Source organism: Danio aesculapii, chromosome 11 (genome assembly GCF_903798145.1).
Source record: "Danio aesculapii chromosome 11, fDanAes4.1, whole genome shotgun sequence".
Taxonomy (NCBI): domain Eukaryota; kingdom Metazoa; phylum Chordata; class Actinopteri; order Cypriniformes; family Danionidae; genus Danio; species Danio aesculapii.
Window position 1 is genome coordinate 28463488 of NC_079445.1, and position 13672 is coordinate 28477159.

The 13672-nt window shown below is 36.9% G+C and overlaps 1 protein-coding gene across 1 annotated transcript in view; it reads right to left on the reverse strand.

The window, feature by feature from the left end:
- Nucleotides 1–2012: 2012 nt before the first annotated feature.
- Nucleotides 2013–13672, reverse strand: part of lactbl1b (lactamase, beta-like 1b) — a 29695-nt gene continuing 18035 nt past the window's right edge. Inside the window, 4 exon segments of the mRNA XM_056468541.1 lie at nt 2013–3061; nt 5294–5399; nt 8961–9208; nt 13459–13616. Coding sequence (XP_056324516.1) covers nt 2083–3061; nt 5294–5399; nt 8961–9208; nt 13459–13616 — 1491 coding nt within the window. The 3' untranslated portion in view covers nt 2013–2082.

The window sequence follows — 13672 nt, forward strand, 5'->3', positions numbered from 1 at the left end:
TCAATTATTGCTTTTTAAAACACTGTCGGTTCAGTTTAGGGAAGTGGGTGGGCATTGGTCAATTATTGCTTTTTAAAACACTGTCGGTTCAGTTTAGGGAAGTGGGTGGGCATTGGTCAATCATTGCTTTTTAAAACACTGTCGGTTCAGTTTAGGGAAGTGGGTGGGCATTGGTCAATCATTGCTTTTTAAAACACTGTCGGTTCAGTTTAGGGAAGTGGGTGGGCATTGGTCAATCATTGCTTTTTAAAACACTGTCGGTTCAGTTTAGGGAAGTGGGTGGGCATTGGTCAATTATTGCTTTTTAAAACACTGTCGGTTCAGTTTAGGGAAGTGGGTGGAGGCTGGTCAATCATTGCTTTTTAAAACACTGTCGGTTCAGTTTAGGGAAGTGGGTGGAGGCTGGTCAATCATTGCTTTTTAAAACACTGTCGGTTCAGTTTAGGGAAGTGGGTGGACGCTGGTCAATCATTTCCTTTTAAAACATTATCGGTCGGTTTTAGGGAAGGAGGCAAGTGGGGGAATCAGTCAGTCGATTAGTCAGTCAGTCGACATCGGCCTCTGGTGGATTTACGTAAGAAGAGCAGGTGCAAATGGCACTTGCAAGAAAAATTTAAGATCTCAAAAAGTGTACACAGCAGCCTCTGGTGGATTCATGAAAACAAAAACTGCAAAAAATGTAGCACCTGGGACGTATTTGGCACTCTCCAGAAATCTTAAACAGATAAACTACACCTGCTTCACATGCAGGAACAATCCTCATTGGTTCTTACAGAAGCTCAGATATACCATGCGACATGCAAGAATGAACCTCATTGGTTCTCACTCATCAAGCAAGCATGCTTGAGCATCCATCAACACATCTTACATGCTGTAAACACTGTTTACTGATCATTTATATGTGTACTGTATATTTTCAGAGGTGGAACAGAAATCTCTTAGATTTGATTAAAAATGTTTCATTTATTTTCAGAAGATTGGAACGACATGAGGGTGAATAAATTAGCACAATAATGTTATTATAATATTAATCAGAAGCGATCAGTGTGGTCACACTAAACTTCCACTCATGCTTCCAAAACACTGGAGACCGAAAACCCAAGAACAAAGTCTAAAAGTCTGAAATTAAAATGCTTAGACACGAGTTGCATAATTTACAATCAATATGACTGTCATACTTGGTCTTTTTGAGGAGTTTCGTTGACCTTTTGATGATTAATATTTCAAGATGTTCATGCTCCCACATAGAACAAGGCGTTATTTACATAAAAGTCTATTTGGTCATAAGAAACTGCATATTCAGTTGCAATGGCACAGAAAATGTAAAAATGACACCATGATTAATGAAAAGATAATATTTTACAGTAATGTTGCATTAGTTAATGATAATATTTACTAACATGAACAATTAATAAACAATACATTTATCTTAGTTAATGAAAAGGCAGTTGTTCATTAACGATGTTAAAGCTACAACTTTGAATTTTAATATTGCATAAGTAAATTTTAAACTACAATTATTGTTATATATTAGTTCATTGTTGTAAATACATTAACTATTGTAAAGTATGTCCAATAAACTTAACCGGGCCTCCATAAAGAGCCTGTTATTTTCATTATGACATATTGCTTCAAAAATTCATTCATTGTGTTAGATCTATACAAATACCACATTCAATATGTTTTTTATACATGTATGTATATAAAAGGAAGAACATTTAAATCTTTATATCAGGGGTGCCCAAACTCGGTCCTGGGTGGCCAGTGTCCTGCAAAGTTTAGTTCCAACCCCAATCAGGCACACCTGGGACAACTAATCAAGTTTTTAGGCTTTCTGGAAACATCCGCGCAGGTGTGTTGAGGCAAGTTAGAGGTAAAATCTGCAGGACACTGGCCCTCCAGGACCGAGTTTGGGCACCCCTGCTTTATATGGACATGAACGTGCAAAAATAGGTTATTCCGAAATGTTCTCACAGGGTAAGCAAGCTATTTTAGGAAAAACAATGTGGTAACCATCATCTGTTATCACTTTCTCGAATATTTCCTACATAAAGTTTGCTCATAAACAAAACTGTATCATCCTCAGTTAGAGAACGTGGGTTTGCGGGATATTCTAACCACATTGTATGTGTTGAGCCCTGGAGCGTCAAATCCTGGAGATACGCCTTTCTTATCAAAGACGTAAAAGTTAAAAAGCTGCCCGTCTTGGGCTTCGAGGGATACAGATGCTGTGTTGACACGTAAAACGCAGGGATACTCCTTTTCAAAAACGACTCTAAATACCCGCTCCACTAGGTAATTCAATTTTATGGTCCGGTAACGCTCCGGGATGAGATCCTCAATTTGAGGTCCAAACTGCTGCATGATCAAGACACCATCTGGTCCTGCTTTAATCTCATAAAACGTGATGTTGCCGTAAGTGTAAAATCCCACATAGGGTGCAGGATCTGGAGGAGGAGTAAGATACCGCTTGGCCTCCCTAAACGCCTTCTCCATTGCAGGAATGATGTAAGAATAAGCCTTCGAAATGATATCCTGGTTCTGTGGCCGAGTTCCCGCCATTAGCACCACCAATCCAAGCTTAAGCCGCGGCACCAGAGAGAACGTAGCGGAGTAGCCGTCCAGATCGCCATCTTTACGTAGCACCTCATATCCCTTCTGTTCGTTGACCTCCCATGGCGTTCCCGTGCGATTGGCAAAGTAGTCTTTGTCACAGCGAAACAGAGGGGTTAGCATGATTTTTAAGGTGTCGGGCTCCAATATTTTGCGATGATACGCTCCCAATAACATCATTGATAATTTTGCCAAGTCAGCGGCAGTCGAATACATCTGTCCTGATGGACGATACCAGCCCAAATCATAAAGGGGTGCTGGTTGGCCACTGGCATACACACCTACAGCCATTTGACTTTGGATGCCAGAGTTAATGTCAAACCCAGTGTCCTCCATTCCCAACCTGCTGAGAATGTTATCCGTAATCCATCTCTGGTAATTGACACCTGCAACCCTCTCAGAAAGGATATGGGCGAGCAAAGAGAAGGCCAGATTGCTGTAGTGGCACCTAATAGAGAAATCGAAGAGAACAGTGTGTTAGGCCTTCTTTCAGGGATCACTTTATTTTGATGGTCCATTTTGCACATTTTGTTGACTGTAAGTTACAATGTAACTACATGGGGACTATTTATTTCTCATTAGAATATTAGCAGACTGTTGGCTTGACATTTGCTGACACTGCTCCACCAACAGACTTTCTCCGTCCTACAAGAAACTTTGCAAGAAACTTTTTGTTAACTTATACTAACCCTAACTCTAATCCCAACCCTCCTAACCTTACAGTCTAATTATGGTCTAAATTAGAATTAGAGTGCTTTCACACTAGCACTTTTGGTTTACACCCGGGTTTGTTTCACGTCAGAGTTTAAAACATTTAGCTAGTGTGAATGATGTCTTCTGAGCTTGGGTGCGCACCCGTCAACTGTACCTGATGAGCTTGTAAGAGTTCTGAGGTATGGTTCGCCTGAACTCTGGTCTGGTTCACATTTGATATAAATCCAGTAGTACCAAATAATGGAAGTAAACCGCCAACTGTACAACAAACTTTAGTTTTCATAACATTCATTCGTGTATGTGTGTGTGTATGTCTGTGTATCACCCAATAGTACCTAGGTGACAAGCAGGACTGACCCAGTGCAAACACATTGATAATGTCTGCTTGTGTCCTCCAAAAATAACTTTTGCAGACATTGTGTTATGTTCTGAAGGTTTTTAATATTTTTGCGGCAGATAGACGCAAGAAGCTCTCTGTTTGTTATTAAAACCAAAAGATTCAGTAAAAGCAGAACGAACGTTATATGCGTACATCTTTTCATTTTGGCGCCTTGGCTTTCGTGGCTGTCACCTAGCAACAGCTGTACACACAACATCAGCTCGATGACGCAAGGGTACCGGGGTTCACAAGGAAAAAAGATGGTGTGAACGCAAACCAGTTGAGAAGGTGGCAAGGGGGAACAATCAAACTTGGGTTTGGACCAGGCAATTGAACCAAGTTTGAAAGCACCCCTACACTAACCCTAATCCCAAACCTTCTAACCTTACAGCCTACTTACATTCTAAAATAGGATGCTTTTACACTAGCACATTTGATTCGCAACCAGGGTAATTTGATGTCAGAGTTTGGTATGTTTAGCTAGTGTGAACGCTATCTTCTGACCTCGGGTGCACACCTGCGAACTGTACCTTAGCCCACCTGAAAGAGGTGGTTTGGGGTAGAGTCCGCACAAACTCTGGTACCGTTTACTTCTGATATGAATGCAATCGTATCAAATAATGGAAGTGAACCACCAACTGTACAATAAACTTTAGTTTTCATAACGTTCATTTGTGTGTTTGCCTGTGTATCATTTACCTTGGCGACGAGCGGGACTGACCCTGTGCAAAATGTCTGCTTTTCTTCTCCAAAAAGGACTTTTGTGGACATTGCGTTATATTCTGAAGGTTTGTAATATTTTTTGCAGCAGACAAGTAGCTCTCTGTATTTTGGGTTTGGTAATAAAACCAAAAGATTCAGTAAAAGCAGAATGACCGTTATGTGCATACTTTTTCCATTTTGGTGCCTTGGCTTTCGTGGCCATCCCCTGGCAATATCGGTACACAGAACAGCAGGTTGATGAGGCAACCGTACCAGGGTACAGAAGGAAAAAAGACAGTGCCAACACAAACCAGTCAAAAAGTTGGCAAGAGGGGACAATTAAACTTGGGTTCGGACCAGGCAATTGAACAAAGTGTGAAAGCACCCTTAGATGGCATATTGTTGCAACTTTTAATCAACAAAACGTGTTAAGAGCCCCATGGGGCATTTAGTTTCCGAATCATGCTGCACAGAGTTGACCATTCACAACAGATCTTATCAGACCAATCATTTGGATTTTGAAATGGATCGCTGAACAAATCATATGGGAGTTGTTGAGATAATTAGGTAAAAATAAATGCATATTAAGACAATTAAAAGTGTTTTTGTCCTTGTATGCATATCAGGCCATTGTTTGGGACCACCAAAATCCAACTATGACCTTCTATAATACATATTAGGGGCACTTTAAAGGGATCATCAAAATAAAATTATAGCCTTCTTTAAGAGTATTAAGTATTAAGAATATTAAGAGACAACAAAAAAGTTAATATCATCATTGTCATGGTCTATAAGCTTTTCATTGGTACATGCATAAAATGAAGTTCATTTAAAGTAGTTGACAAGAACAAATAACCAGCTAAAATTAATTTGGCAGAAACGTACTTGGTCCCCGGATCTGCTACAAGCACATCATCTTGTAGGAGGTTGATTGCAGTCTTGGTCTTGCCTTTCCACAGTAAGTTAGTCCCACGGAGTCTTCGGGGTAGACCTGTGGGAAATCCAGTAGGAGAGTAATGAATAATTGTCTTGTTTTTATGCCCAAAGGAATGTAATTACTCATAAAAAAACTATTTGTTTTAGTCATACAGTATGAACATTTACGGCTTAGGGAAATTCATCTTCTTTTAAACAGGTCAAAACATGCAAACTATGAAAAAAAATTCAGAAAACAAAACTTTCTACATGGAAGTTGCTTGAAAACAGTTTGTCAGGAAATAATGATCTTGATTCTATGATTTATTGATTCCTTGGGTCATTGTGAATGTCCGCATAAACTGTAAAATCTTTTAAGTGGTTTAACATTAACGGCATAAACCTTTATAGAAGGTTGTCATTATTTTGAAAAAAAAAAAACAGTACAAAAGCTAAAACAACTTCTGAAATCTCCTAGAAATGTGTTTCTCTTTGTAATTTAGCTGATATTGAGGATTTTAAACTTGTTATTATGTTTGGCAGACAATTAAAGTGATGGAAAATGGGAAGTAGTTTTTTCTCCTTCAGTCCACCTACAAATCCTTTCAGAGGAGACTGAGTTGCACAGAAATAACTGGACAGATATTTGATATTCATTACTGTTAATGAGAACAAAACAATCATATACGAAATTGCTCTGTTATTGTCTTTTATGTACATTAGATTAGCATCCTAATCAGAGACAAATTTTTGCAACGCTTTCATTATTCAGTTATACAAACTACATGCCAGCTATTTTTTGTGCAGGTGTATTTCTTCTTACAAAGCTCCAAGAACACTTTTATGTCCAAAAAAACTGTATATATCTTCTCCCTGCATCAGGTCCACAAGCATAGAATTTCTTGTAGTAAATCTGATGTGGAAAAACATTGGTACAGTAAACATTGTGGTTTTTACAGTTTTTTTTTCACAAAAAGGTGTTATTGGAGCTCCGTACTACTGAAATGACAAGGTTTTGAAACTGTTATCGGTTCATTTTCTAAACTTTGAACATCTCTGGACTGTTGCTGTCTATGGAGCATAGGAGAGCTCTGAAATTTTATCAAAAAAATATTAATTTGTGTTAAGAAGATGAACGAATGTCTCAGAAGAACTTTTCGTTTAAGGAACAAAAATGGTTTGCCTACGGATAAAAATATTGAATTGTCAGTTATTTAGCTTAAAACTTGTTCTGTTCAGTCAAGATGAGTCAATACGGATGAAGTAAAATAAATGCATACAGGCTCTTCAGGCTGTTATTGAAGGATTGAAGGCGTTTACAGCAAATATTAGCCTCAAAAAGTAGCAGCGCTTGAGTAAGGGCAAAAAGTGCACATTTACTCTTGAGTCCTTAAGGCATAGCATCAAAAATGGCTTGTTTAATTCTGAAACCTACAGTTCTAAAACATATTCTTTAATGCAAATCATAAAGCTGTCCTGGAGGCCCCCAAACACTAGATCATGTATGCCTCGCTTACACTCAGCTTGAATTTCTCACCAATTAGTTTGTCCAAAGCCACACTACTGCCTCAGCCTCCTGTCAGAGGAAATTTAACAACATCAACTGACTTATAACTGATATGATCTTCTTAAAGGGATAGTTCACCCAAAAATCTAAATCACCCACTATTTACTTACCCTTGTGTAGTTTCAAACCTTTATACGTTTCTTTTTTCTGTTGAAAACACAACTGAAGATATTTTGAAGTAAGCTAAAAACCTGTAACTATTGAATTAAACCATAGCAGGCCTTGACATTAACTTTTTTGATCACCAGCCACTGTGGCTAGTAGTTTTCCAATGTTACTAGCCACTCGCCATTTTCACTAGCCACAATTTTGTTGTTGGGAAAATATATTTTATAAATATATAAATTACTTGATTTAAATTATGTTGTGTCCACATGCCTCCTTAACTTTTTTAATTTTATTTCACATGACTTAACTTAACACTAAGGATTTAACCTTTTTTCTCTAGCCACACCAAACAAAAAAATTGTCACATTCACAAACAAGCTAAATATAGCTGTATACATACACTTTTTATTCAACAAAAATATTCTTAAAAAAACAATTGACTTTTAAAAAAATCATTCTCATTATCTAAAACTATACACAGTAGTTTGTCCAGGCTAAAGGTCCTAGATCATTAGGTAACTTTGGAGAAATAGAGGGTTAATCTCCTTTTAAAGCAATGTTATTGTAAAGAATGAAAACTAAACCATACTGACAAAAATAACTGCAAGCAAAAGAAAGTCGGTAAAAAACATTCTTTAAAACATTAGGCCCAGTAATAATCTGTTCAAAGAATGGTAAAAGCGAAAGCGGCAACTGCTGTTGCTTACAAAAAATCTGGAGCTCTTGAAAGCAGCAGGACTGTGGGTGCATAAGCACCACTTTTTTCGAATCTTTTTCAAAGAGAAATGATCGCAGCAGTTGCGTTTCCAGGCACAGTTGTTTTGCGCAAGCAAAAAGGAGCTTTTAAGCTCTCACGCACTTTACATCAGCTCACAACGTCAGTGAGCGAGTATCGCTTGTGTCTCACTGTGCGCCTTATCATCCACTCATTCAGTATTCACTTGTTTTCTTTTGCTCATGTGAAAAGTTGTCTCAGCTCTGGCAGTTTAAAAATTATTTTTAACCAGTCAAAGTGGCTAGTGGGGGTGTCTGTCTAACCCGCCACAGCTGAAATCTATCCGCATTTGGTGGGCTGGCGGGTGTTAATGTGAAGCCCTGTACAGTAGGAAAAACAAATCGTCACCTTGGAATTATAAGGTTCTATCTGCGTTCTGAATGATTTTGAGCTTCAAAGTTTTTGCATTCCATATAGCAAACAGTATGTGTTTAACATTTGTTTCTTAAATAAAAAGTCTTAAAATATAAACAACTTATAAAAATAAATCCCATAATGTAAATAAGTTGTCATTTAATAAGAATATTTCAATAACTAAATTTTGACAAAAATGTCCGATAGAACCTTATAATTCTAAGGTGACGAAATACTATGGAAGTCAGTGGTTGCAGGTTTTCAGCTTTCTTCAAAATAAATTTTTTTGTGTTTAACAGAAGAAAAACTCAAATAGGTTTTAAACAAGTGAAGAAAGAGTAAATGATGACCTACTTTTAATTTCAGTGTGAACTATCCCTGTAAATGTCTTTGTTTTAAGATCAAGTTTCTGTTGTGTGTTCTTGTGTAAAATGTCTCCACTAAAGACAATATAATTCCTGCATCCTGCAAGATTTTAATTGATATTAGCTATCAAATTGTCACCAGCTGGCATTCTCTCAGACAGAATAGCAATCACACACATTTGGTGAAGCTGTATTCTGCTAGTCTCTACAGGAACATTACTTTCATTACTGTGAAATTGCAATAGATGGATTCTGTTTGTAATTCTGAGCTCTTGAGTTGGTTCCACTATATTTCCAAGTTCAACACCAGCAATTGAGGGCAAACAGCAAGCCGTCTTCTGTTCAAAGAAACATTCATTTGACCTGCTGCTATATGGGCGTGCACATGCTGTGAACAAACACTGTTGTTATTCCTTTTTCAGTGATTGTGCAAACATCACATCGCAAGGCTGGAAGCTGCAAACTCACCAGAAAGCTGGCTGGCCATTCTCCTTAATGTCACCGAGGAGGATCGGATTTGAACCTCACCACTGTCAAGGAAGATCAGCCCATCTGTGACGTATTTGAGCTCAGAGTCTCTGCTTTTACCCAGGGGGTTTTTAATGGTGAAGTTATCCACATATTTCTCCAGCGGGTCATCCAGTGAGCCCACCTTGCCATCTTCCCATAATCGATACAGCATCAGGGTGGGAAATATCTTGGATACACTGGCAATCCTATGGAATAGGTGAACACACAAAGGGTTCATTCATTTCCAGTATTCAAAAGCTGCACCAAATATGAGTTTTATTATTTATGACTATAATCAAGCTATGGGAAAAATAACAACAGCTTCCGCAGCAATGAAATTCGGCATTAAAGTTAAATTATTCATTGCAGAAATACATTCGAGAATAAACCTGTTCTGACTTAATGTACGTTTTATTTTTCGTGTGTTTAAATAAAAATGTCAGCATTCGAAATGCTCTTTTATTATATTATGCTCTGTGACTTTGCTTGTTCTGGAAAAGGCTTTTAACAATTCCTGACCTGTTTAGTGGTTTTGCTTTACGTGACACTGATTGTATTGTCAACCCAATGTGCGTCAGAACTTGACACCAAATGTGGCCTTGAGTTGTTTACGAGCTCAATCTCAGCCTTTTGAACTATGAAATGACATATTTAAGAGTGTGCTCTCTTAAATCATATATACTTCTTATCCAGGGGAGTATAAAACACCTCACAGCTCAAAGATGGATTTACAGAATGTTTGAGGTCAATGTCATGAAATGATTCGACAAGCAATTGCAATGGTTTCAAACAGTACCACAGTAACCTAAGATTACTTCACAGGAAGAAGTGGATGGGCTGATGTTTTGAGGATCTGATAAAAGCAACAGCTTCACTCGTCATCTGTATTCATGACCTGACAATGCAACTGCCAACCCTCAGGACCTTTAGAAATAATGTTGGCCCAAACTCACCTCAGCACGACAGACCATGAAGAGATGAATAAAGGGTATGTATAAAAACATATGAAGGAAATTGCTTTTGGTACTGCATGAGGGGAAAAAATGTAGAAGAAATGCAGTTCTTTACTGTTTTATTATTAAACACTGGTTTACTGAACAAATCATGGGACTATTTTTAAATAAATTCATTTAAAATCACAATTGAAGGATACAAATATGCATCTCAGGTAATGCTATAAATTATATAAAAGGAAACCTTATTATTTGCACATTACCATTTTACTAAATTCAATTTAATTCCAATTTATTTTGGTAAGATCTAAAAATTTAGATACAATAATCAATATCCAAATTAAAATGAGCTATGCAAACATGTACACTTACATTAAAACGATCCCAGTTTATTCTTGAAATATTCCCAGCTCTGATTTCTGCGATAAATCTGACATAAGGCTATATCTTAGCTTAAAAAAAGCATGCAGATTCAAATTAAGCCATGAATTATTTATAGACAAAAAAATCCTTAACTGTGCCCAAAGAATTCAATGGATTTTCTGATTTATATGCCCTTTCTAGGCACTTAACGGATACTTTATTCCTCTGGTTGACTTTCACATGCACAAAAAGAACCTGAATTTTATATTTCTTGCTCAAAAGAAAATTAATGTCTGCTATTTTTTGATCTGTTTAACAAGTAGACATGCGTCAGAAAATTAGTTTTGAAATCCATCAGTAAAAATGGTACATCCAGATATGGTAATTGAAACAATAAAAAAGAAGCATGTCCATCACAAACAACATATTTATGTTAATTTGTTTGTATGACTTAAAGGTTTGAGACACCCTCCAGTACTTTTTTGAAATTGTAACAGATTTGTGCGTTGATTGTTAGCATCTGTCAGCTTTAATCGGGGGGAAAACCAGATTATTTTGAACTTTTGTCAGCTAATTTCATCTTCAATCATCAAAATAATTTTTGGGGCTGGATCAAAATCGGTGACGTAGTGTGCATCTGCTAGTGGAGTGATAATGCATCGGTTTCTCATTAGTTTTCCAATCCCATGAGAAGACCCTGCTTCTTAATTAGTCATGAGAGCATGTGCTTTACGAAGGCAAGGCAGACCTGCCAAGCTGTGAGACCCAATGATTGGGTGAGACCGTGTCCGCGCATGGCAAGCAGTATTTAGCTGAAGGGTCGTAACATTATGTGTTTGTTTCCATGATTCACAGGGTTTGTTGCATGTTTTTCCTCGCGATGCTGTCAGGGCTGATACAGCAAAGCTGTTGGTTTGCAGCAAGCATTTATGTTAGGAGAGCTGTACGAGAATTGGAGAATGGCGGACTTTGTCTTTTATCAGTTGAGTTCATTACCATTCAGACACATCACCTGATGTTTAAAATCATACAGATCACCGGCAGGACTAATGCTTGGAATAGATAGGAAAAGATACCTGCTGCACTGCTATCCACTATGTCTGGATTCAGACCTGGGGATTCAGGAGGAGATAAGTCCTCCTCATTTATAATGTTTACATGGTTATCTTTATAATGACATAACAAATTGTGGTTATGTGTATATGAAATTACAAATAACAAATGTGGCAGGGCATTAAATTACTGTTTATCTCTTTGCATTTTTAACTTCATACTATAAAAATAAAATCATGGGTCCCCTTATGTTTTGTGTCTCATTTTGTGAGCCAACTGACAACAGTTGTTTGCTCCCCTCTTTCTCCCCCTGCTCTGCCAGCCACACCCACTCCTCCCTCCCACATGCCCATTATGAAGCATTTTTTAATTATGAAGCATTCTTTAATTTATTAACATGCAATCATAATTCATTTCAATATAACCAGCATATAACCCTGCATGTCCAGTAGTGCAGTGGTTCCCAAACTTTTCAGCCTGTGACCCATAAAATAACAATGCCAGTGCCTTGTGACCCCCAAATTCCTCTTAGGTGGTTAAAAATATGCAAATGTTGCTAATACAACAATAGGCCTATATAAACATGAGCATATTGACAACACAAAAAAGTGCAACAGTCTAACAACCATATCATTTTTATAGTCATTTATTAATTCTTTTAATTGAATATTAACTTCAACTAAAGAGACTGGTGGAAACAATGTTTTCAGCACAAGTCTATTCTTGGTTTAATTTTGGAGACTGCCAATCAGAGATCATTCTCAATGTTCAATTATGGCCTGTATTTATACTTAATGTATTTGATCGCCATAAAAAAGTTTAACCTGGTGCTATAAAAACAATCTGCTGCAGCTGATGTCATTGATGTGTTGTTAATCTAACGTGAACACACCAACCCTATAAAAATAATAATATAAAGGCTTTTCATTTGTATTTTGCTGTTTTTTCTATAAAAACTACTATTTTTATCTTTTTATGGTTAAAATATTATAATTCTAATAGTTTAATAGAATTTATTTGACTTTATTTGTTTGTCTTTGTCCCGTAACCCCCACTTTGGGAACCACTGCAGTAGTGCCATGAATTGCAATAATTATGTTATGCAAATGTATGCTTTTATAGTGTATTAATATTAAGTAATGATATCTATATGATGATTAACGACTAAAAACTATATATATCTGTGATATTTTTATTAAACAAAACATTGATTGAGTTTAATGCTTTCAATTGAATGAGGAAAAAAAGCTTGCTATTGTTGGGAATTGCAACAATATTAAGCTGTGGTGCTTGAAATGACAGATCCGCTCTATAATATAAAATGAGCAAATTAGAAGTGGATATGGGCTGATTAAATCAGGCTAGGGGTATAATTGGCCTCTAAATGTGGAGATGTGTACTTCTTCAATGAGAAAGAGCAAAATAGCTCTTATGTGATGACGCTTGAATGATTGCAACTATATGGGTCCAAATCAAGGACCCTCGAAAGAAGGAGAAAAAGCCACACAGACACTTAATTGACAATTATGATAATGTACACTCACCATGACATATGAGGCTGATTTGTGTACTTTATATAGGAGAGTTTATTCTGTCACTCAGTATAAGTATTATATGTAGGCCCACACGGAACCTGCGCACGCAGAATTCTGCAGATTTTCTGCAGATTTCTTCAGATTTTTAGCCCATCATTAATTCTGTTTAATTACTTAAGTAAATGTGTGTAAATCTATATTTATTCAGGTTTTTTTAACTGAATTACAGTAATATTATTGACTAATATGAAAATGGTCATCTGATTTATGTACAATGCAGTAATATTTTCTGTCTTTTAGTAAATATATTATATGAGAGACTTGCTTTGTTTACAATTGATTCAATAAAGTGAATCTAATTGGATTTGCATTTTAAACATTAAATAAAAGTTTAAAAGATATATTTTTTTTTCACATATTAAAGTTTTACTTATGATACTCCCAAAATATTTCGGCAGAAATCTGCAGATTTTTACCAAAATTCTCTGCAGAAATAGCAAAAAATGTCCGCAGATTCCGTCTGGCCCTAAAGATAACATATATTTGGCTTACCTGTAAATGGTGTATTCATTCGGTGGTGCAGAAGTAGGATCGCTGCCATTTCTCCTCCCAAAGTTCCCTGTCCACAGCACTGTGTCATTGTAAGTAACAATAGCAGACAACGAGGGCAGACTGACAAGGTTGATGTTATTGCGCAGTAGTGCGTCAACCTAAATGAAAGACAAAGAATTATAACAGCAATTAAGTACTTCAAATGCATTTAAAG